At 42.1% G+C, this 23,287-nt stretch overlaps 4 protein-coding genes across 12 annotated transcripts; 1 reads left to right on the top strand and 3 right to left on the bottom strand.

The window, feature by feature from the left end:
• Positions 1 to 986: 986 nt before the first annotated feature.
• LOC112874238 lies at positions 987 to 6,188 on the bottom strand. Of its 6 annotated transcripts, none has more exons than XM_025937450.1 (7): positions 5,901 to 6,187; positions 5,468 to 5,752; positions 4,979 to 5,037; positions 2,662 to 4,240; positions 2,498 to 2,583; positions 2,169 to 2,412; positions 987 to 2,069 (listed from the first exon to the last, which is right to left on the bottom strand). In XM_025937450.1, the coding sequence occupies exons 2-7, from the start codon at positions 5,628 to 5,630 to the stop codon at positions 1,525 to 1,527; spliced, it is 2,676 nt and encodes an 891-aa protein (XP_025793235.1). In that variant the 5' UTR covers positions 5,631 to 5,752; positions 5,901 to 6,187; the 3' UTR covers positions 987 to 1,524. The 6 variants fall into 6 exon arrangements, with proteins under 6 accessions (XP_025793235.1, XP_025793236.1, XP_025793237.1 ...); XM_025937451.1 differs by having other exon boundaries at positions 5,468 to 5,663; XM_025937452.1 differs by having other exon boundaries at positions 2,662 to 4,216; positions 5,901 to 6,186.
• Positions 6,189 to 6,424: 236 nt separating this feature from the next.
• Positions 6,425 to 11,365, bottom strand: LOC112874242 (protein PAIR1). Its single transcript, XM_025937461.1, has 10 exons — positions 10,952 to 11,365; positions 10,661 to 10,850; positions 9,721 to 9,871; positions 9,347 to 9,484; positions 9,176 to 9,228; positions 8,888 to 9,085; positions 8,489 to 8,548; positions 8,030 to 8,403; positions 6,962 to 7,121; positions 6,425 to 6,879 (listed from the first exon to the last, which is right to left on the bottom strand). The coding sequence occupies exons 1-10, from the start codon at positions 11,008 to 11,010 to the stop codon at positions 6,727 to 6,729; spliced, it is 1,536 nt and encodes a 511-aa protein (XP_025793246.1). The 5' UTR covers positions 11,011 to 11,365; the 3' UTR covers positions 6,425 to 6,726.
• LOC112874241 (40S ribosomal protein S19-like) lies at positions 11,360 to 13,287 on the top strand. The gene is made up of 4 exons (XM_025937460.1): positions 11,360 to 11,510; positions 12,511 to 12,601; positions 12,694 to 12,877; positions 12,971 to 13,287. Exons 1-4 carry the CDS (start codon positions 11,421 to 11,423, stop codon positions 13,041 to 13,043), a joined length of 438 nt encoding a protein of 145 aa, XP_025793245.1. The 5' UTR covers positions 11,360 to 11,420; the 3' UTR covers positions 13,044 to 13,287.
• Positions 13,288 to 13,519: 232 nt separating this feature from the next.
• LOC112874239 (branched-chain amino acid aminotransferase 2, chloroplastic-like) lies at positions 13,520 to 18,372 on the bottom strand. 4 transcript variants are annotated; one of them, XM_025937458.1, is made up of 10 exons: positions 18,295 to 18,372; positions 16,638 to 16,726; positions 16,332 to 16,509; positions 16,051 to 16,227; positions 15,786 to 15,917; positions 15,411 to 15,509; positions 15,203 to 15,319; positions 14,880 to 14,975; positions 14,535 to 14,647; positions 13,520 to 13,863 (listed from the first exon to the last, which is right to left on the bottom strand). In XM_025937458.1, the coding sequence occupies exons 1-10, from the start codon at positions 18,334 to 18,336 to the stop codon at positions 13,743 to 13,745; spliced, it is 1,164 nt and encodes a 387-aa protein (XP_025793243.1). In that variant the 5' UTR covers positions 18,337 to 18,372; the 3' UTR covers positions 13,520 to 13,742. The 4 variants fall into 4 exon arrangements, with proteins under 4 accessions (XP_025793243.1, XP_025793244.1, XP_025793241.1 ...); XM_025937459.1 differs by having other exon boundaries at positions 16,332 to 16,506; positions 18,295 to 18,371; XM_025937456.1 differs by lacking the exon at positions 18,295 to 18,372 and adding an exon at positions 17,229 to 17,481.
• Between the last annotated feature and the right edge of the window lie 4,915 nt (positions 18,373 to 23,287).

Here is a 23,287-nt window from a genome sequence, read left to right as displayed (position 1 = left end):
GGTCATGGTTTATTGAATCCAGTTATTCTCATTTTCATAGTAATTTAAAATGGCTAATTTCACGGTCGTGCTGCTTGTCACATTGACATGCAGTGCGCCTCACACTTGGATCTCATGATGCATAAAAGAATTTCAGACTAGGAAGTGGATCAGATGCTGCTGGTCCAAATAGTACTTGGATAGAGTGCTTTCTTCCTCCTGGAGAGACCACTAGTGATAGACGCACTTACTGCCTGCTGGAGGGAAGCATGCATCATCACTGGGATTTCATTCTGTGCAACAACTGCGCTTTTGCTTTTTATAGATTCTACAAACTTATTGGTTACAGTAAAAATGACTCAGGCTAGCTATTCCTTTTTTTCCTTCTCTTACTCGAGAAAAAGAGAGAGCATCTGTTGTGCTAGTATAGTAGTATATCAGTACTGGCCTCTTGTCTCGTCGTACTCAATCATGAATCAAACGAAACGGATGCCAATTTTCCTAGGCACGACCAAGATTTTGCTTGTTTCACTAGCGTAACGGTCTCACTGACCAACCATGCCATTTTCAACTGTACATGTATGTTCCTTTATTTTGCACTGAATGTACATGACACAATTTACTCTTTTGGACTAGAAAAGTATCACTACTTCTGCCCTTACTCAATGAATCATTTAGGTTAAATCATCGTTTGTTTACAATTTGGTCAGGAAGGACAAAAGTAGCCGACTATTTCATCTTTCTAGCTGGAGACTCCAGTTCGATCCTACTTTGTGTGTATTGTTTCGACTGTTTTTCTGGGTCTTGGTACCTGGGGTAGCTAGCCTTTACGTTGCTAACTCCGCACTCTAAAACAAATGATTGGAAAGAAAATGTACTCTCACAACTTTCACTCAGTTTGATGAATTTGAAACTTTAAGTTTACTAACCTGCACATGTCAGTCCAGCAAATGAGCTATTCAAGCAGACAAAATTCAAGTATAGCTTGACAAAGTTCAAGTGCAATCTGGGTTAACTGAAATGCATTCATTTATGAATTACGATAGTTAGTACACACAACCAAGCACACATCCTCTCTGTCTCGCAGGCTCACACACTCACTCTGTTCTTAACTTTGCCAAAAAAAATAACAAGAATACACACATGGGACACATAAAACTCACAAGACTTCTCATCAGCCACATGCTGCAATGCTTTTGGCCCCAAGAACTTGCCTTGTTGTGCGAAGCCATCACCTGTGAATCCGTTGAAAGTTAATTATATCCATTGCTCAGGAAAATTTCACATAATAGCTGATAGCTGCTGCTGGCATATTTAAGAATGACTTCTGCTGTACTAGCTTGGGCTCCTAAAGTGTTATACTCAAATTCGCAAGCAATGTTGTTTCTGTGGTCCTCCAAGTTGAAATTACCGGATTTGGCCACAAAAAACAGGTTATTATCAGTATGGTAACTTGTATTTACGAGTGATGATTCTAGTTGTTGCACGGCCAACAATATACAGATAGTGTTAGGAGACTTCAATGTTGACTAGGAGACTGAAGCTTCAAATCCACAAATCATAAACAGCTTCTTCCAATAGTTCATCTAGTATGCAGTCCCATATTACCACAGTGATCTCTTCACTTTCTGGTCCAAGATTCATCCAACTGCCACCTTCAAGATCCATAATAACTAGCTGGTCTAATGTGCTCGGGAATTGATAATGGAGATGGCGCTCAACTTGCTTATTGATTTCTGAGATAAGGTTTCGTCCAGTTGGAGGTGCCCTTATGTTGCGTTTGAGAGGAGATAAGCATGCAGGACTGAAGTAGATACCCTGGACTTCTGTCACAGCTTCACAAATGCAGTCAAAGAGAAGCTTCATATCATCTATTTGATTGCCTTGATGTAATTCTTCGAACAAGCAAGGGCTGATTAACTCGTCTTCTAGATACCATACCTCTAAGTTCTGGTATCTGCATAATTCTGACAGCTCTAGCAATTCCTCTATGTAACCTAACCTGACGTCCTTGTCCTCCCAGAAAACCCCATGGTCTGAACCATCCGCTGTGGTGTATTGTGATCTCAAGATATCTTCGTTCAATTCACCTACAGATCATTGGAGGACCAAAAGAAATCATTTAGATTTTTGGAACACTCATTTTTTTCAATGTAAATGGCAATGTTAAGTTTGAAATTGAGTTATACATTTTATAATGTTTTCATTATTAGGACTGTCGACATCTTCGTGGAGGAATGGATAGAGAACAGATACTGGACTCGGTTGCTCTTGCTTTTCGTGGTTTCCATCAGGAGAAAATTGCGATATCAGCTCAATTGGTGCACTTGATCGGGGAGTTGTGGGCTCTTGGCATTCTGGCACGTCATTCCCAGGGGGGCTTGTTACCATCGCAACATGCTCTTTGACTGCTTCTGCTTCTTCCACCATATCCTTCAATGTTAGTACACAAATTCATCAAGATAAGAAAAACGATGGAAACAAGATGGAACAGCCTTGAGTATTGGCTGGAACATACTTGCAATGGTTTATATCTGCAATGCTCTGCTGGAATGCAATCCAATTTGTCAATTTCTTCAGTGAGCAGAGTGTCAAGTTCAGCATCTGCAAATATTTTATCCTTATGACAAAATAACCATGTGTTGTTCAACTATTTTAGTGTTTTTGGAAGCGTTTACTTACTGTCTTGCGTTGTTTCTTGACTTTCTTCATTGATGCAATGCATTTCCTGAACAGCCTGCTTATGCTGTGCTTCACATGCAAAACTTTCTGAAATTTTTCCCAAGTGGATTTCTTCTTTTGCAAATTCTTCTCTCTTTTCCTTGTATATGGCATGAATGTTTGCCTCTTCAGGTGAAAGGTAAATGCAATCTTTTGCCCTAGGGCTACTCCTAGGTGATGGTGTGTTGCATTGAGGGAGGGAAAGCATCCTTACCAAGGACCTTGTTCTCTGAAGTATCGGGTACTTGGCTGTTTGACTTTTGTCCTTCAGAATTTCTGTTAGATGTTTCTTGGCCTCGTCATAAAAGGCAGATTCATCCTTTGGCGATGCCATTATGTTACTGTTAATTTCGCTTGGTCCATCATGCCTTTGTTTTTTCCTACTCATGCTTGAAGATCTAAAATCCTTTGTACCAGTAGACAAAGCTTTCTCTTCCGAGGTCTGTTCAGCGAGCTGTCTGGTATCTTTTTTTATTGTGAAAGCTGATTTTTTGAACCAATGCGGATGTTTTTGGAGGCCATCTTCACACACTGTTGGTTTTCCTTTTCTAGCTTCACTAGTCACGATTCTGAATCTCCTCCTGACTTCAGTAATTGAAAATTTTGAACTTTCAGCTGCACTTAATTCTGGATATTGATCAGTTGAACTAACAGCCACAGCAGGGTTAGCCCCTCCTATTGTATTTGGCTTCAGTATAACTATTTTGTTAACTGGCTGAGAACTATTGGTTCCTTCTGCAGTATGCGTTCTGTTTGGTCTTTCCTTCTTCCAGAAAAAGATATGCCTACTCTCTCTACCACGTGTCTTGGTGACCAACTCATGCTGACTCGGACTTTTAGTATCTTTGGTATTCTCTGGCATTTTGGTGGGTACTAGCCCAGTTCCTATCTGTCTGTTTTCGTGCCTTTGAACGCTCTCCAAATTATGTGAATTCGACTTCTCAGGTATCTTGAAGAGAAGTTCAGTGTCTGAGCTTAGCATCTCGAATGTATCTCTGAATTGTTTGGGTCGAGTTACACTGCTGCTACGCAGACGTTTGCCGTCAGCAGTATCCTTTTCCTCACCCTGTGGAGTTTGCTCATAACCAAGACTGCAAGGAGGATTATCTAACTCGTTAAGCTTTTTCTGGATTAAGACCTTCAGCTCTGTACATAGCTCACCCTTATTCCTGCAATTTTTATGCGGCTGCTCATCATGGTATCTCTGGATTTGTCCTAACAAATCTGCCAAGGCAAATTCCAGTTCATTCTCTTCTGCTTCTTCCATGCTGTTGGAACCACTAGGATCCAAGCGTCTAGATGGAGCAGACACGGTGATGCTTGTGCTGTGATTTTGGTCTCCCTTTGATTTGTTGTTCTGTGTTGATCTTTTGTCCAGACAGACGTCATGTCCCAGGTCAGCTAATATTCTTTGAACCTCATCATTTGGAATCTTCAACCGTTTTACCTTTCCTGCTAGCTCATCCTCCATAAGTCTTTTGACTGTTGGTTTGCTTGAACTGCATTCCTCCATGTTCTGAGAAACATAAGAGCAGCAGATCTACAATCATTCAGAATATAAGCTACAATATGAAGCATAAGCATTAGGGAATGGGATAATGCATAGAATGATAGAAAGTTGATGCAAACTAGACCACTTCCAGTTAGATGCTTTACAGTACATGTGAAGCATGCTTGATTTTATTAGGCAATCAATTTTATGCGATGTTTCGTTGTTTTAGTTTTGACTTTTGAGGCAGTAACTTACAGTTCAACAGATATAGATACCAATATGTTAAGTATTGATGTTTTTTCTGCCGAGCAGTTGTTCTGGAGTTTATGACCAAAGAGCAATCCGGCTTGATACAGATAATAGTTGGAAGCTTGAACCAAGCCTTTTCTGCTTCAAGAATGCATGATGGTGACTCAATCCAAGTTCATAAACGAAGGATATCCCCTGACCACTTCTACTGCTAATTAAATAGAATTAATCTGTGGGATCATTCCAGCATGCTTTTCTATTTCGCAGAATTATATTAAAGTACATATATATATATACACATATGCCTGAAGTAGCACTATCAGCGTCAGGTGGAAATTATTATGCAAGCAACCATATGATCAAGAATGGCTATTAATTCTCATTGGACATGTGCTGCATCTTGGCAGAGTAAACAAAATCATTAAGCAGACAATTGATCAGCCAACATTTGACAGAATGGTTTTTCACTCTCGAGAACACAATAACACATCTTGCTAGAGATGTATATGCATATAAAGAAAGCTTACATAAGCTTACATTGCCGTCTTCATCTATCTCGTCCAAATCCCTGGAATTCTTTCTCGAGTGGCCTCTTCCTGCAATCATATTGGGCGATTCATTAGAATTACAAACACCAGGAACCAAGTTTATAAATGTGATATTTTCTTCAAATGTCTTAGTATTTGCCAGGAGTCCAGGTGGTCCTAGAGTCTAGTTTAGAGGGATTTGTTGGTACCATGACAAGAAAAAAGGGGTGAAGCCAGCATAGATTAACATCATATTGACATGCATGCAGCTGTTGCAGAACAAGTTTACCAAGCTGCCTATTATAATGAATCAAACAAATGTGTATACCACGCAATTGGAATGTCTTATGGCTTTGGTGAGCAATATCATAACAAGAAGGTCTTAATTTCTTGGGCAAATTGGCAGCATTAGAACAGCCTAGTCGTTTTAAGATTGTTACTAGATCGAGCAGCTGGGCTGGGACCCCCTAGAGAGGAAGAGGAGAAGCGATCGGCGTACCAGTAAAGCCAGTGAAAGTGTGCCTTGTGCTCCCTTGCTTCCTGTCCAAGAGGAGCTTGGCGTCATGGCGGGAATAGAACATGCGGATGAGGCCGGACATGCAGCCTATATTGTTGGCCTGACCCTGACGTCGCATAAGCCGTTTCTGACTTGTCTTGCCCATTTTTGTGTTTCCTCTTTTGCGTGTCAGCGGACTCTGCAGTTACTATGATCTCCTCACTGGTCAGTCCATTTAACCAATCTATTCTTTGTGTTGCGCAAAGGGGGGAGACGAGCTCTGCAAGTCTGAAGAAAGGAGGAAGTGATGTCCGCACCACCAACACGGAAGACAAGCTAAGGTAAATGCGATGTGCAAGTGTTGATGAATTCAGCTGAGATATGGAAGGAAAATACGCTAAAAACTCATCACATGCAGCTAATAGGAGTTGGTTACCTGGTAACTGAGTTGGAGAGCAGACGAGCTTCAGTTGAACACCGGCCGGCCGGTTTGAGCATGCAGCGCAGGAGAGTTTGGGTGTTGTTTGCTGGGCGGCGCCGGCGCGTGAAGAGGAGAGACGAGGACGGAAGGAATCTTGAGAACGGAGGGTTTCTTTTCTTTGTTTCCTGCACAAGCAAGCTATGGAGGGAGTGGAGGTGGAGGAGCACATGGCATGCACAAGCCAAGGCACGCTTTTCCCCACCTCCACCTGCGCTCTGCACCAGAAAGCGAGTGGTAAATTATTGATGATTGCCTGCCTGCCTGCCTGCAATCTTTTTTTTTTGAGGTGGTTCATCCCCAGAGCAGCCCAGGTAGATCTCCTTGGATTGGATGGCTGCTGGAGGCACATCCACAGACGTCCTTGTGGTGGTGCTATTACACGAGAAGAAGAGCCAGATTCATCAAGAAGCGCCCTTGTGCCTGCTAGCTCCACGGGATTGGATCGCAATCAGCATGCCCGCACTGCTGCCATGTGTGCTGATCCGGATTTGCATATGGTGGCTTGCAGGCAGACTGTATCTGTATCTGGGTGGTCGCTAGTACTCCTCCGTCCAATATATAGGATATATGTGCGGCGGATGGGACATAGCAGTTGCAGGGCTGCATGCAAAGGTAATACCAGTCGAATTTGAATCAATCGGATCACACCACCACGCAACTCTTTCCTACAAACATATATAGAACTCCTTTTCCGGCCTGCTGCCTTAATAATATCTACAGCATTCCTTTCTATCTGCTCCGTACTACTGCGTATCACTAGATCCGATTACCTAATTATTGATTAGGTGGCAGGCACAATGGCCTGCATCTCTCTCCTCCGCCGCTTCCTGGCCCTCCGCAGAATCTGCTGGCTCTCTTCCGCGGCTTCCTTCATGAGGTGGCATTCCTTGTTCAGGTCATCATCGGAGTCGATGATTACCATGGCCGGTGGTGCCTGCGTATTGCACATTCACAAGCAACCGTCAGCACACGCTCATCAACATAAGGCAGGCTGCCATAACACCACGAGTAATTACCTTCTTAGCTGCCGCAGTCCGGGTTGGCACCTCTTCCTGTTTAGGTGTCACCATGCTTCTAGAACCAGTCAACTTTTGAGGAAGCGCTTTCATCTTTCCCTCTTCTACCTTCAGATGCGGATATGCCATCTTTGCAGGGCAAGCCAGAGGTGCAGGATGCCTGCCATCATTGACAAGGAAGCCCAGTCACGATACAGTCATCAAACTAAGCCACAGAAAACCAAAATCACTGCGAGTACATATTCAGAAAAGAGGCAATCATGTTAGCAACAGCAACGCAACTGAAAAACACCTAGCTTAACTGCAATTGGCTACCATCTTCCTCATAACGACACCCACCACCATTTGAAGACTCTAACTATATTGGATAAAAACGCCTTTTCTCAAATTTTGTTAGTTCTAATGATGGATGTTCATTCACCTTCTGAAAAAGCACATAACAGTTTCCAAAACCTCTCTCTGATGATACAAGATCTGACAATTTAATTCACATTTCCAGTCCAAACACCACTTAAATGCCCCCATACCACAGGAATTAAGATATAACTGAAAACTCCAGCTATGACACAGAGATGGAGAATCAGTACTAGTATATATTCATAAAGTGGCAGTCATGCTAGTAATGCAACTGACAAAGAACAACTTAATCTTACTTGATGAAAATCAGTCCAACTGAAAAAACAAATGCCATGGTAGTATAATGAAACAAACATTCATATAGGAAAATCAATAAAACTGAAGAAACCATGGTGAATAACACAAAACTAACATTCCACCGCAATAGCCTCTGAACATGTTGCTATTTCAACACTCGGACTCTTATATTAACCAGATGCAATGGAAAAAGAAGCAGCCTTTTTAAAGAACATGCATCCAATGATGAATTTCCAATCAGTTTTCAGGTTAGCATATAACAATATCTAAACCTTGTTTTTGAGGATATCAAGATTAGAGCAGTCACTTTACGCTCTGATTAACCACTAAACTTCAAGTTAAATGCTCCATTCTACAGGAATAAAATATTATCTAGTAACTGGAATTTGTAAGAAACGGACGCGAGAATATTACACTTCTGGTACTGGTATTTTGTTTGTATGGGGCTTTCCACTTGCTGTATGTATCTGGTTCATCTGGGACCTTCCGTTTGCTCCTGGTCTCTGGCTCATCACAGGTCTTCCATTTGGTGCTGGTATTTGGCTCATCAGAGATTTTCCGTTTGCTGCTGGTACTTGGCTCATCAGGGATCTTCCATCTCCTACTGATGTTTGGTTCATCAGAGTTTTCCCATTTGCTGCTGGTGTTTGGCTCACCAGGTGTCTTCCATTTGCTACTGGTGTTTGGTTCACCATGGTTGCTACTGGTGTTTGGTTCACCTGGGGTCTTTCATTTGCTACGGGTAGTTGGTGCATCAGTGGCCTTCCGTGGGTCGTGCAGCTCTGGTCCTTCAGCCAAGATGAAAAAGATGTAACTAAAAGAGGGGGATACTGATGAAATTTTGAATTACTTACTACAGTAATGAATACATACTGTTGGTATTTGAATTGCAGCAGGCCTACTGTTGAGGGATCTGATAGCTCTAAAAATCCCCTGCACAAAGAGGCAATGATCAGCCAGTTTAGACCAAACAGTGTCACAGCATTGTGTCTTTTTTTTCCCCAAGCAATTCAGCATTGTTCTTTTAGTACTTCAAGTGGCAAATTCCATATGAGATTGACTGTATAATTTAAATTATCTCCAAATTTGAGTTAACCTCTATATTTATGTGAAACTGAAATGGAATCTACTGTGATAGCTAGGTAATTCAAAAACTAGGAAGTTGGCAAGGATAACTATTTGTGCGCACATGCCAACCATCAGAAGAACCCAAAATAAAATGGAGCTCTTGGAATCGTATCAAAAGTAGATGTGAAGAAACTTAAGGACTACCTCCATCTCTTTTGTAAAAATTCTGAAGATGTCACTCTGAAGTTGCCTTAAATCTATCTCTATTTGTTTCGGCCAGACTGAAAGGGTCGAGGATATCTCGTCCAGTTTGCTGGAGTGGGAGTTCAGAACACTCAGCTGATCAGCAATGCTTTTGATGCTGCTCTCAACAAGTGCTTTGAGATCATCTTGTCCCTTAAGCTGCAATGGTATGAATAAATAAGTCAAACGTTGTTGTCTGTGAAAACAGAACGCTGTAGGAGAAACGACCAAAGAATTAATAATCCTCACAATTTTCTGCAGTGAATTGTCCAGGACAACAACCTTCTGCTGTATGCTGCCAGCTGAACATGGTAAACTCATGCTTTCAGTATTGCACCAGAACATAATTAGAGCTCAAAAGCTCATGAAGAAATAGAAACTTCTGCATTATCAATTCAGTTAACAGTTAGTAGGACTTACAGTCTAGTGACGCTTCCTTCATGGCTCTGTTTAACTGCATAACATCATTTTGCACTGAATCGAGTACCATCCCCATCTTATGCACTGAACTTGCCAGATGCTGAAATTTGCGCTCAACATCTTCATTGGGAACCTGACCTGTTAAAATATAACTAGTCAGGCACACAATTCAAAAGAGAGATTCCATGCAACTATGGCAGAACAATAAATGGGTTATCTGGGTATAAAATGGCTTCAGTATTACTTTGTACTACGAAAACATGCACCAGACCAGCCTTGTGCATAGTACTTGAGATAAGGAGAATAAAATACTACTATGACGGTATTAATAAACTTGAAATTCTGTCAAATGGATAGAGGTCTTGAGGCATTACATCTACTGTCGGGAGGAGAAGGGTTCCACCGATGGACAGAGTTGCTTGGTATTTTTGCCAGTTGCAGCTGAGTTTCTTCTCGCACACAAGAAGCCGAGTTGACAGGCAAGGAAGGCATCTTCTTTGATGAGTCATCATGTAACCCGAATCTCTGGTCACCAAGCAAAAGATAATGGAGGTCAAAATTGGGCAAGAAACCATAGCTATACATATTTGAGAACTAGTGAGCTGCATATAGAAACACAGGAGCTGTAAGTGAAATATGAGCAGCAAGAGCATTTGTTACATTGGGCACTCATCATGCCTTCAAGAATAAAGCAAAAGTCATTGCTGAGGGTCAGAAAATAACGGGACCAAATTGCATACTGGTGGAATCAAGAAGGCATGGATTTCAAAGAGATTCACATTATGAAATCATAAATTTCAAACAGATTCATAGTCATAGCTGGAGGTCAGGAGATCTACTCCAAAATAGCTTCGGTACACGCATGCAGCAAAGATATGGCAAGATGGTTCGACGGCTACTAGTGCCAGAGCAAACAGTTTAACTGATCTGAATCGATTTGACAGCTAATTATTGGAAACTGGACAAGCTGTGCAGTGTGGTTCTGCACCCAGCAAATTTTTGCTACTGAGGCCCAACTAACACACCTGAAGAGTCCTCAAGCAGAACACATTTTGCGAATTCCTGCGACTAAATTGCAATTGCATCAATTTGAAGCGTTCCTGAAGCAACTAATCCAAAACGATGGACCTGCTGAAACTAGCACGCCACTCACGGAATCCCAACCACGAATCACACATGACGAATCCACTGATGAAGCAAACCCACCAATCCCGGTGATCACACATGAACGAAAAGGGGCTCGCATCCCCTCCAATCAGCACACATGAGCAGCGAAGAGTGGGAGAATAGATGCAGACGCGGGAGGGGGGGGACCTGATCGCGCGCGGGCGACGCGAGGTGGAGGCTGAGGAGGTTCTCGTCGAGGGAGCCCTGCGAGAGCTGCGACTGCGAGAAGGACTGCTGGGACAGCGGCTGCGAGCGCTGCTGCTGCGACCCCGACAGGGCCGCGGCGGAGGAACCCGAAGCGCCCACCCCTCCGGTGCCGCCGCTCCCTCCGGTCCTACTGAAAGCCGCAGAAACACAGCAGGGATCAGGACCAATCGCATGTGAGAATAACGGAAGCAGCCGCGGCGAGAGGGGAGGAAATTGGGCGAGGGATTTCACCGGGGAGGGAGGACGGAGATGGAGCCGAGGTCGCACGCCTTGTTGATCTTAAGCTTCATGGCCGGCTCCCGCAGCGGGAGCGAGCGGCGAGCGAGGAGGAGGCGGCAGCCGTGGTGATCGCCGGCGAGGCGAGGCCGAGGGAGGCGCTGCAAATTTGAATTCTCTGCTGCTCTGTGCCTAGCTGGCCTTTTGCCCTTTTGTTTGTTTTGTAGGCATCCCGCCCTGCCATTGGGCCGATTATAGAGGCCCGGCCCGGCCCGTCCACTCTTCTCGGCCCAACTCGCTGGCGGTCACCCCATCACCACCGTCCGAGCCCCATCCGACGCCCCAAACCCGAACCCCATCGTACTATACAAGGACTTGCATTCCGGGCTCGACAAAACCCTAGCCCCCGAGCAGCCGCCGTCTCTCCCCCCCCCCCCCCCCCCCCCCCCCCCCCCATCTCCCTCTCCTCCCCTCCCCCAGCAGGATGGCGACTTCGACGGCGAGGACGGTGAAGGATGTCGACCCGCACGAATTCATCAAGGCCTACTCCGCGCACCTTAAGCGCTCCGGCAAGGTAACGCCGCCTGACTCGCCTTCCCCCTACGATTCGACGGCTACAGATCGTCTAGACCTTGTGCGAGTGCATGGGATTGTTGTTGCCTGTGCAGTTTTAGGAGCAATCTCTGATTCGTTGGCTCCATCGCGAGAGTTGGCCTTTTGGTTATACCAGTAGAGTGATTTCGCGTTTGGCTTACTCTTGTTAGGCTCGTCAGAACCATTTGGGTTGTATTGCGAACTTGACGATTTTTGTTTTAGAAGGGTCCATTGATGCGGGAAAAAGATACTTACCTTCTACGATATGTTTTGTGATCTGTGGGCATTTGATCGGTAGATTAGAGCGTGATTTTTTGAAGCACTAGGTGTACCTTGCTCGAATTTATTATGGCCTAAGAGATGCTGCTCTGCTGGCTTTTTCCACCGCATGTGGAATGTAGATTGTCAAAGTTAGTCTTGAGGGAGCCTTTGATTGTATGCGCCTGTTTTATCCATACACTTGGGATATTGGCAAATTTTAACAATGCTTAAAATTCCCTGAGCACAACAGGCCGCATGTGAGGTGATTTATTTGTTTCTCAGGATATCCTGAGAGTCTCGTGTGGACCTTGGTCTGTTGAAAAGGGGGTGTTTCATGATGTAAACCCTTGGGATTCAGACAATTGGATGCTTATAATTCAATGAACATTTCCCTTCCAAACATGCTCGAAATGGCTATGACATAGCTTCCTGTTTGTGTCTATCATTTTAACATTGTCCTGCTCATTGTGCTCAAATGTTACTACTACCAAGCTTTCTTTTTTGTTTAGTTGGCTTTTAATTTGAAATCGTAGATACAGTGTCTGTTACTTCAAGAAACAAAGCTTATCTGTTGCATGAGCAAGAAATTAAGATTAGAGAGGTGAGGTTGGGCGAATGTTTTCTTCTATATTGCATTAGTTGTCTGCTATGGATAATGACTATATTCCGGTGCTGCTATGTGGAATTTCTTTTAACTATGATGCTCTGTCTTATGCTAGATGGAGCTCCCTGAGTGGGTTGACATTGTGAAGACTGCGAGGTTCAAGGAGCTCCCACCTTATGACCCTGACTGGTACTACATCAGGGCTGGTGAGAAACCTTGTTCTTCCCCAATGTCATTTATGAACTTTAATATCCAGATTTTGCTCCTCAATCAGATTTCCAATTTTCTTCCCCTGCAGCCTCGATTGCAAGGAAGATCTACCTGAGGCATGGCATTGGTGTGGGTGGATTCCAGAAAATCTACGGTGGCCGCCAGAGGAATGGTTCCTGCCCACCTCACTTCTGCAAGAGCAGTGGTGCCATTTCACGCAACATCCTGCAGCAGTTGCAGAAGATGGGCATCATTGATATTGATCCCAAGGGGTATCTCAAATCTCTGTGCCTTTCTTTATTGCTTGGTTATTTTCCCTGGTTGTGGAGATGTGCTTATTGTGCATTTTTGTTGTTGCCTTGCAGTGGACGGCTGATTACTTCCCAGGGAAGGCGTGATCTGGACCAAGTGGCTGGAAGGGTTGCTGTTGAAGCTTGAGCAGTATCATCTTCTGTTTGAATGGTGTCGTGTTTGATGGTTGAGAGGGCTACTTTATTTGCAGTTTTGAATTAGGACTTGTACTGCCTTTTTTGCTCAGAGAATTTAATGTTAATGCATCTAGCTATGGAGCAGCACTATATCTTCGCTGAGGATCTAATGCAATATCAGAACTCCTGAACCAGATAAATTTGTTTGTGAAGTGTCTGAGCTGATATCCATAATGTGTTTTGCTTCTCGTACAGATCTGGTGCCCTAATAATGGTGTGGATGACTGCCAATTCCTATTCTTTGATGGTTGCTTCAATTTTGTTTGCTGGGTTTGTGTTTTAAGTAGAGTTTCCTGTCAGTGTTTCACAGTTTCATGTCATGATAGTAGTAGCTACAAAATTTTACTATGATCCAAAGTATTTTTTTAAGAAAATAAATAACAGTATAGTAACTTGAACTCACCAAAAATTGGGACACTGCAAACAGACTTTGAGCTCAACAAAAACAAATAAGCAGTACATGATCTTACTGCTCTGTGCTCAGACCGCAAGGAAAGCAAGGAAAACAAATACATCACATATGCGCTGTGTCTGTAATCTACAACAGGAACTCAATCCCAAGAGTGCTCTGCAAAAACTAACAGGAAAATTATCGCACCCATCTAGCTGTAATGATCTAGAGATCCGTGCAGGCAATATCTGTGACCCGCTACTGATTCAGTTGCACGGTCCAACCCATACAATCCTCCACAAGACCCATCTGGAGGCTTGTAAGCGACTTGTATAGCTGCTGAGATATGACGCCGACTCCTTGGTTGCCATATTCTACCCTGCAAACCAAGACCATGGGATTTCAGAGTCCAGCATTGCTACACATTAGTCTCAAAAATGGAACCTCCATTTTCTACAAATCAATAATCATAACAGATGCTCTGTAAGTACGCGAGCAGTGGTGAAATTGGCTGCTGTTACGTAAGGCTCCAGCCATCCGTCTCAGAAGACAAATTACTGCTCTCACACTTAAAAACTGAATTCCATGTATTTTACTTTTAATAGAATAGAAACAGGGAAAATGACACTGGTCCAAATGGCATGCAATGCTACATTGAGGGAAACCCATGAAAGAAACTAACACCCGTAATCCCGTATCATGAAGAGGTGATGTCAGGTAAAATCAAGGCACCAGCATTCCCAAAAAAAAAGGAAAAATAAAAAATTACATAAATTAATCACAAGCAATATTGTAAAATGATCAGAGAAACTAGTACAGGAAAAATAGGAAATTACATAAACTAATCACAGCAATACTGTATGCTTTTACTAGTGGATGGAACAAGGTGGTTTGCTAATCATGTGCTATTTCGGTAGTAACATCATGGCGCTATTGCAAGAAAGAGGAAATGCCTTATTCAAGAAAAATATATTGACAGTGTTTTCAGAAAATGATACAAATGGATTCTTATGATACATGCATATAACTTGCAAGGCAAAGAAGTGTTACCTTTTCCCCAGATATGTAATGCTCCCCACAGGTGACACCACAACAGCAGTTCCCGTGCAGAAAACTTCATCAGCATTAAGCAACTCATGTACTGAAACTAGGCGCTCCTCAACCTTACAAGAAGCCAATTGCATTAGTTAAGAATACATATATTATGCAGCATATGATGTCTCCTTCACATATCCTTCTCCAGTTCTCCCTTTGCCAATTACAGGCGTGAAGTATGTGTGTGAAAACTATATAAATATCATATATGAACAATTGAACTTCCAGCTAAAATACACTGGTAAGGCAGTCACTCCTTTCACAGTTTCTGTGAATCCATGAGACTTATGAGTAATTTACCTTGAAGCCTTTGCTCTGAGCAACTTCAATTATACTTTTCCTTGTTATCCCAGGCAATATTGTTCCTTTAATTGCAGGAGTAGAAATAACATTGTCCTGGTGAAAAAGACAAGAAAATATGTCTATTCATCCCATAAAATAGTATGCTTTATCAACCGAAGGATGTTGCGTAGGTTCAAGAAAAAGTTGTGGATAACTAAAATGCTGATAAAACAATATAGTTTTATCACTATTGTATGCTTTGAGCACTAAAGCCTACTCTTAGCGGCAGCTATGAAGAGATACACTGCCATACTAACAAGGACAGGAGTGAAGGATCATACTTTCACAACAAAAATATTGCAGGAAGAGACTTCTTCAAGATATTTGTCATGAACGGCGTCCAAATAAAGGACATCAGAATATCCTTTGCCCTTTGCAATCTTTTGAGCTTTCAATACCTACGTAGTGATGACAAAGTGTGCAATTAAGTAACAAAATTGAAACTATTCGATATATTAAATTTCAATAAGCACTGATTCATAAAGTTACCGAGGCATAGTTTCCGATGGTTTTCACGCCTCCAGTTCCACCAGGGCTGGCACGGTGAAATTTGTCTTCAACAATCAAATTAATAGGAGACAGACCTTCCTATACAATAAAGTTAGCAAAGTAAATTAACAAATAGAATGGAATTATGTTCAAAGAAACTATTTTATATGCATCACAGAGGATGAGCTCATATCCTAGGTGGTGCTGTGACAAGGAAATCACGAGACAAAAATATTATTAAGGTATCCATACCACAGTCAACTGAGCAGGAAAGAACACTGGTTATCATGATTTACTCTAGGTCCATGACTTTTTACATTTCAGATAAATGCCGCATAATTTGGTGAGATTTAAAGTAAAGAAAACAATATGAACCTTGAAATAATTGCCAACAGGGGACACAAAAATTATAAAGGTGTACTCAGGAGCAGGTGCAAGACCAAGAACAGCCCCGCTTCCCATAAGTAGTGGCCTAATATACAAAGAACCTTTACCGGTAGGAGGCACCTAGAAACATGATATGTTTCATTTCAAAGGGGAAAAAAGGAAACAAAGTGTGTTAGTGAATGAGACAATGGCTCATTAAAATAACAAGTATTATTGAATAGATATGAAAACATAAAGAAACATAATTACAAACCCATCTTTTATTTGCCAGAACAGTTTGTTTTACAGCATCAACGAATTGCTCAACAGTTGGAGCAGGCATGCACATCCTGTCTGCACCAGTTATCATCCTTGTAGCATTCTCTTCCGGACGAAATAGCAGGATGGACCCATCAGTTTTCCTATATGCCTTTAGGCCTTCAAACAACCCCTGCAAACCAGAAATATCATTTGTTAAGCACACTCAGTACTATCATTGTTCCAAATTCCCAACCCACTGAACTAAGAAACAAGGTGGGATGTCTCCTTGCCTACCTGTCCATAATTTAAGACTCCAGCAGATGGGCTCACTGCTATAGGTCCAAACGGTAGGACTTCACCTTCGGAAAAGTTTCCATCAGGCCCACATTTTGCAACATACATAAAATCAGTCTCGACAAGGCCAAAGCCAAGGTTTTCCCAGTCCAAATCAACCGCCTGAGATGTTTCCCTGCTAAGAGTTAAACAATAAGAGCAAAGCTAAAAGTAACTGGTACGAATTTAACCGAACCACAACCACAGCAATGATGAAGTGGGTGTTAGTATAATAAGGGATATAATTTGTAGTTCAGAATTACATACATGTAGTTAGTTGATAAAGAAGCATGACATTCTGTCACACTAGGGACCTTGTAAGAGAGACTTGGCATTGAATAAATGTGGTTCTGGATCTGCATATCAAGAAAAACATGAAACAATTTTTTATTAGATGACGAGGCCGGTGAGAAGTAATCACAGTGGGGGATCGATTCTGATTCTCGGGCCAGGGCAGGGAGGTCAAGCGTGATGGGGTTTATCTGGTGGACCATGCAAAAGGAGTCTATGTAAATTCATAGCAATACTTTTATGCACTTTTCTGAGCCTACTTTATGCATTCAGCAATGCAGCATGAATAAAGTGATAAAAACACAGGAAATAAACTGCCCAATGCACCACAGTAGTATAATGATATGGAAAATGTTAATTTAGATAGACAATAAGTTTTGACATACTCTAGCAGTAATTCGTAAACAACAACCTAAAATACCAAAGGCCCAATCTTTTGAAGGTCGCGCACCTAACCATGTCTCAAGCCGCTTTACCCAAGCTAGAAGCCTAGAAGCTCCAATCATCTCCAGACGTATGTATTTCCAAAAAACAAAAAAAAGGAACAGCATGTTTGGGAGCAGGGACCTTATTAAGGCACGGCGAGAGCGAGTGCCGCGTGAGCCATCCTGCGAGCGGCGGAGCGGGCGGGAGGGCGCCGAGGGAGGCGAGGCTGAGCTCCATTTCCTCTTGTAGCGCAAGCTCTCGCAAGCGAAGGAAACAGGGTCCCGCGCCGAGGCAGCCCAGAGACAGAGTGGGGAGGCGGAGGAGGAGCGAATGATGCGGCGGCGGCGGCGGCGGCGGCGGCAGGCGATGCCGCGGGGCGGTCAACTCGCCGTCTGAATATAGACAATAACCGCGCGCGAGGTGGGTGTATTTTGTGTACCTGGTCCCACTTCGATTTTAGGACCCCACAGGTCAGTCTCTTTGGAGTACTTAAAGCTAGGTTCGCGAGAATGCCGGGTTCTATGGCAGGTGGGGCTAAGGCTACTGCTCCGTTTGTATTATTATTATTATTATTATTATTATTATTATTATTATAATATACCTAGACTAGATTTTCTTTTTCTTGACACTGAATATATATATATATACACACTCTATCTACACTCGTATTTAACTACTCTCAAGCATCAGTATACCATCGTGCGTATGTCCGCATATTTATTTATTATTTTAAGTATGTTCATATACTAATTTTAAGATACTTTCAAAGGAATATATATAAAAATTTTCAAAAGCATTCCTATTTTTTAAATATATTATGATTATACCTTAGTACTAAATATATAAAAATAAGTATGTCCATATCATATACCCAACATATATACCATCATAGATGTTCTAGTATGATCATATACTCCTCCACGTACATACTCTTCATTCGGTCAGATAAATTCTACGTCATGATGTGTGTGAAAATTATGCATGCATCATCTTTTATTTAGTTTCAGTTTCTCTGCTGGATGATGATAACTAATTGTAATCTTTTTATATAAATATATATATGTATATGCAGGCGTTTATCTGTGGGCAATAATGCTAGCTAGAATTGAAATTCAGTGCGCATGCGCAAATAAAATGCTAGACGAATTAAAATATTGGCAACAATAATTTGGAGTGCAGCTAGTGTGTAGCTATATATAGTACATACCTGATTATTAGTGGGAGCAGCATAGCAGCCATTCTGCGCCATAATGTATAGCTCTGTCTCACTAGGTCGTAGGCTTAATGGCTTATGGAGGCGCAGCTAGCTAGCAGCGCAGGGTGAGAGCTGGCCTTATATACAGACCGAGAGAGAGCGCCTTATCACTAGTTCATGCATGGAAAAGGAAGGCAATCACCAACGTTTTCTGCGTGGCACATCGATCAGTGGACGACTTGACTTAACAAGACGCGTGAAGAAAAGGGATAGGCGGATTAATCGTATATATATCGTTAAGACCCGTGTGATTCTCGGAATTGAATTCCATTCTAATAATCATAACTTAAACATAAATTAATTAAACTAATATAGTTATATGTGGAATATATTTGTATATTATTATTGACCATATGGAAGATATACTTATGTACTGTATTTCTGCACTTCTTCTGCTATAGGGAAGCGAGTCGAAGAGTATGCTATAAGTTGTATATTAGAAACATAATATGAGGATCTATAAAATCAATTTCCATCTTCCACGCCTATAAATTTAAGATAAGCTTAAATATATACTTTGTAAAGTTGTGAAATACAATATTCCAAAATAAATAGCTATAGATTCCAATTTCTCAAAATGAAGGATTGTTGTTTTAATTCAGGAATCTTCCAGGTAATAGCTAGCTAGTATAATTATATACAGTTGTAATAATATAATGGCCACTCAGCACTGCATAATGCACTTTCACATGTGTATGTACGCACGCGCGCGGCGTGCTTGACGAGTCCCGATTAAGATAGGAAGACCGCAAACCTTTCATCTTTTTTAATTTCCTTATAAAAGAGGATAGGAAGACTCTCGAGTCTGGAAGAATAATCGCACTCATCAATGGACACGCGTCAAAAAAGAAAAGAAAAGAGTAGACTTAGCTAGCCAAGGCCAAGTCTTCCTTCCTTCACACTAAGCTAGCTAGCTACTTGCTGGTGCATATCGTCAATCTACACAGCATTTATTAATTTGTTTTGTTTTGGCTTTAATTTGAGAGGATGCATGCATGCATGGTGTGCATACCGCGGTCAAATGTTTTAGCTGCATGCATGCATTAATGTAGAGAAGCTACTAGCGTAACTAGGCCGATAGATTGATAGAGCATTTGCTTAATTGTTTGGTACTCCCTTCATTATAAATGATAAGTTATTTTAATTTCTAAATATATAATTTTTTGCTAGATTTATATTATACCTAGATCCATAATAAAATTATGTATATAAAAACTAAAATAATTTATAATTTATTTAGAACGGAGGTTGAGATCAATTTTGAACACCCACCTCGGATCCACTCATTTTCAAGGTGTGAACCGGCCGGGCGGCCGGCCTTGCTAAGAGATAGATCATACTTACTAGTAGGTCACATGATCAGATTATTATTCGGTTGATGCCACCGCCTTCTCAACTTTCGGTTGAGGTAATTATAAGTAATTTATTCACTGCATGCACTCCTCTTATTCTTTGATTGATACCCTCCACATGGAGAGAGAGGGGGGCTGCTGGTCAACGAGCTAGCTAGTCATGGTTAATATAATCATCGTATCTCCATTTATCCTTTATTTTGAGAGGAAGCTAGTTAGAGTAAATGAGTCGTTAGTTGTAATAAATCTGATAAACAAAAGAGTGCCTCTAGCCTCTCTTTGTACGTTGCTCTACTGCTTTCTCATACGTCATACTAAGGATAAATAATACTCCCTCCGTCTCATAAAAAATACAATTCTGTATTTAAATTTTTTTTAAAAAAGTGCAATTCTAGAGGTTGGATCTCAACTACCTGCCTAATTAAGTGGTGGAATTTAAATGTGGCAAACAAATGATGGCAGGAAAGTTTTTTCATACCAACACTAATCTATCTAAAAAAATATTAGAATTGCATTCTTCATAGGACGGAGAGAGTAAGACAGAATAATTATGCTCACGCAGGAGCCCAAAGGCTAAGTGCTAAATTACAGCCCATATCGATCTAAAGCACAACCCATATGACAAACATGCACGCTCCCCATGAGCACCTCCACTGATGGCGGATCTCTCGGTGTCTCTGTTTAGAGTAGCGGTACTCGAATGTAAATGAGAGACACAAATGATAAGAGTGAAATCTCTGTGTATTCCATTGATCATATATGCATATGATGAAGGGTAATGGTGAAAGGGTGTGAGACCCTTTGGGTAGGCAACTGGCGGAGGCGGTTACCGGTGTTGATCACCAATAAATTAGTTTACAAAACTTCCCTTTAATCAATTTCAGTCTTGAGATCAATGAATTGATTAATTCCTCTAAAAATCCTATGGGAAAAATATAAGGAATATATGGATATGCCATTAAAACTCCTTCAAAACCCAGTGGAAAAAATAAGGAGAAAATGATATGGCATATTCAACCATCGCTCAAACAAAATTTCTTAAGAATTTAGAGAGCAATGCACATCTTTAATACGACTTGGATATCTTCCTTAAAAGACCCCGTGGGGAAAAATAAAAAATATGACATATATCCTTGTATTGATATTTCCTCATTAAATACTTTTATATGAGAAACCCAAGGGAAAAACTCATAAAAGGAAAAGAGTACAATATGTGATACATAACATGTTACAATCAAGAGGAGACTCCCCTTGAACCTTGCAAACATCAAAGTCATCACGTACCAATTCAACAAACACTTTATAAGTGTGAAGTATGATAGAGACTTTACCAATAAATTTGCGAAACAATCGCATATTTAATTTGCAAGGTATTTGTTCCTCGAATGTATTGTGATACATAAGGATAAACCAATTTGTGAGCAATAGTGCAATATTGCTTTCACATAATCTGTTTGCATCCAAGCAATACAAGTAACCTTATCTTGATATATAAGGTTAGTGATTTGACAAAATCACAATGGTCACTCAACAAAATTTGACATGCATATGTTAGATTTCAGAATGATATGCGGGAACAATCATTAGAGTCTATTACCACTCATATGAGAATTCCATTACAAATGTATCAGTCTATGATATGCATTAACGGGAATTAGTTGAGCAATATCTTCATATCCCTCTTATGGTTATGTTCAACCTATCCAATGACAAGTTGAGAGTCTTCAGTACCATATAGATATCTATTGATATCCCTTGACTCCTGCCAAAAAGGCTTTATCGGAGTAGCGCTATTTTGAGCTAGCAAGTATCAGCAAATGCAAATGTCAAGCCTGTTGCAACTTGCATGATACATAAGCGCTTTTTGATACTAGGTTTAATCTTATGGTCAAAATGATAACAATCCATATTTAGGGACTAAACAGCCATAAGTGTTGATGGATATGATCATCCAATATCATTAGATATTTATAGACTGACGAATATGTTTAAGTTGTAGATTTAAGCGTGATTTGGTTCAAATCTTCATCTCATAATCTGTCATAAGATGATTGCATGATTATCTATGTGGTCGGGAATGATACAAAATCCGTTTAGGGTTTCAATACGAACACACCAATGCAACCATCGTTGTTGGGAGTAAACTTTCTAAGGAAAGAACTCACCGAATCAGTGTACCACAAACACTGATTTTTTCAAGTCATGCATTGACTTGAGTTGTACACAATGCATGTTGCAATTTTGGTTCCTAACACGAAGTCCATTGACTTGTGTATCCGAATCCATCAAATTCCAAAGATCTACCGGTGATCGAATGTAGGAACATAATTTTCATACATACCGAGAGTATGCTAGCCATAACTCTGCATGAGACCATATGCTACAAGCTCTTGCTATCTCACCACCATGGTTCTACGAAAAAGTATTATGAGAGTAACATATTACTCAATCATTATTTAGCAAGAGCGATTCTCCTCAATTGACACCTCTGAATTGACCCAAAATGAGTGTCAAACACTCCTTGCCTAGAACTTTTGGTCTGGATCTGGCAGGTGTAAGGCAATCTAAGATGGAGAAATGTCGACATTGTAGACTTTGTATGATTGATTCAACATAACCAATATTCCTTGTGAAAATATCAACCCTTGAAGTCTATGGGTATGTTTGACATGGCTCTAGAGCTGAACTCCACCAACTCCAAATAATTTTGTAGCCAAACACCCCAACTCCAAAACTCCATGGAGCTCCAAAGCTCTGGAGTTGTAGTTCAAATAAACTTAGATTTTTGGAGCACCTTTTTTGCAACTCCAGAGAGCTCAAATATGGACCTAGACGTGGAGTTGTGAGGTAATTACCCACCATTACCACTGGTTACACAAAAAATGGTTCGTTTCTTTTCTCCCAACCCCCTTCGCCTGCCTCCCGTCGCGAGCCTCCTATCCCTTGCACCGCCGCCTCCCCATACGCTGTCGCGGCTCCCTGCGCGGCCTCACCTCCCTCCACTTCCTTTCCCCTATGCGCCGCCTCCCCCTGCGCCGCCGCGGCTCCCCTCAGCCACAGCACCTCCCTTCGCTGCCTCTCCCCTGCGCCGTCGCGGCTCTCCTCCTCCGCCGCCGAGCTCCACGCACACGCTCCTCATTGGCGGCTGCACCTTTGGCGGAGGCGCTGCGGCGGGCAGTGGTGGCGCGCAAGGCCCGATGGCTAGCGCGGTGGCGCAGGGGCGGCAACGTGCGGTTTTGGGTGCGTCGCGCGGCGGTGGCGTGGGGTAGACCGGTAGAGGTGCGCGGGCGCAGGTGCAACGACCGTCGGGAAATGGTGTGCGAGCGGTGGCAGTGGTGGTGTGCGGGAGGTTGCGGCGGCGCGCGTCAGCGAAGCACAGGCGCGGCAGCTGGGGCGCGCACGAGCGGCATGGCGGCAATGGCCCGGTTTGGCGGTGGTGAGGGCGCACGGCGTCAGGAGGAGGAAGAGACGCGCGAGGAAGATGAACGGGTGTGCAGGCGAGGCCCATGAGTCAGACAAAGAATTAGCTCCAGAAAAAGAAAATAAGGAAAAAAAGTGTGATGTGGATCCCGCGAACCAAGGGTAACGATGCA

The sequence above is a fragment of the Panicum hallii genome, chromosome 9 (assembly GCF_002211085.1).
Source record: "Panicum hallii strain FIL2 chromosome 9, PHallii_v3.1, whole genome shotgun sequence".
NCBI classification, from domain to species: domain Eukaryota; kingdom Viridiplantae; phylum Streptophyta; class Magnoliopsida; order Poales; family Poaceae; genus Panicum; species Panicum hallii.
Note: the sequence above shows the minus strand (reverse complement) of the source record. Positions and strands in the feature narration are given on the sequence as shown.

Excerpts from the sequence above, each read along its gene's own strand:
- LOC112874239 (XM_025937456.1), bottom strand. The coding sequence starts at position 17,324 with ATGGAGCTCAGCCTCGCCTCCCTCGGCGCCCTCCCGCCCGCTCCGCCG. Across the intron at positions 16,727-17,228 it reads TCTCGCCGTGCCTTAATAAG|ATCCAGAACCACATTTATTC; the intron begins GTCCCTGCTCCC and ends CTTGATATGCAG. Across the intron at positions 15,918-16,050 it reads TTCTGGCAAATAAAAGATGG|GTGCCTCCTACCGGTAAAGG; the intron begins GTTTGTAATTAT and ends TCATGTTTCTAG.
- LOC112874242 (XM_025937461.1), bottom strand. The coding sequence starts at position 11,010 with ATGAAGCTTAAGATCAACAAGGCGTGCGACCTCGGCTCCATCTCCGTC. Across the intron at positions 10,851-10,951 it reads ATCTCCGTCCTCCCTCCCCG|TAGGACCGGAGGGAGCGGCG; the intron begins GTGAAATCCCTC and ends TGCGGCTTTCAG. Across the intron at positions 7,122-8,029 it reads AAAATACCAGTACCAGAAGT|GCATCCTGCACCTCTGGCTT; the intron begins GTAATATTCTCG and ends CAATGATGGCAG.
- LOC112874238 (XM_025937450.1), bottom strand. The coding sequence starts at position 5,630 with ATGGGCAAGACAAGTCAGAAACGGCTTATGCGACGTCAGGGTCAGGCC. Across the intron at positions 4,241-4,978 it reads AGATAGATGAAGACGGCAAT|ATCTGCTGCTCTTATGTTTC; the intron begins GTAAGCTTATGT and ends GAATGATTGTAG. Across the intron at positions 2,584-2,661 it reads TCAAGAAACAACGCAAGACA|ATGCTGAACTTGACACTCTG; the intron begins GTAAGTAAACGC and ends AAATATTTGCAG.
- LOC112874241 (XM_025937460.1), top strand. The coding sequence starts at position 11,421 with ATGGCGACTTCGACGGCGAGGACGGTGAAGGATGTCGACCCGCACGAA. Across the intron at positions 12,602-12,693 it reads CTGGTACTACATCAGGGCTG|CCTCGATTGCAAGGAAGATC; the intron begins GTGAGAAACCTT and ends CTTCCCCTGCAG. Across the intron at positions 12,878-12,970 it reads ATTGATATTGATCCCAAGGG|TGGACGGCTGATTACTTCCC; the intron begins GTATCTCAAATC and ends GTTGCCTTGCAG.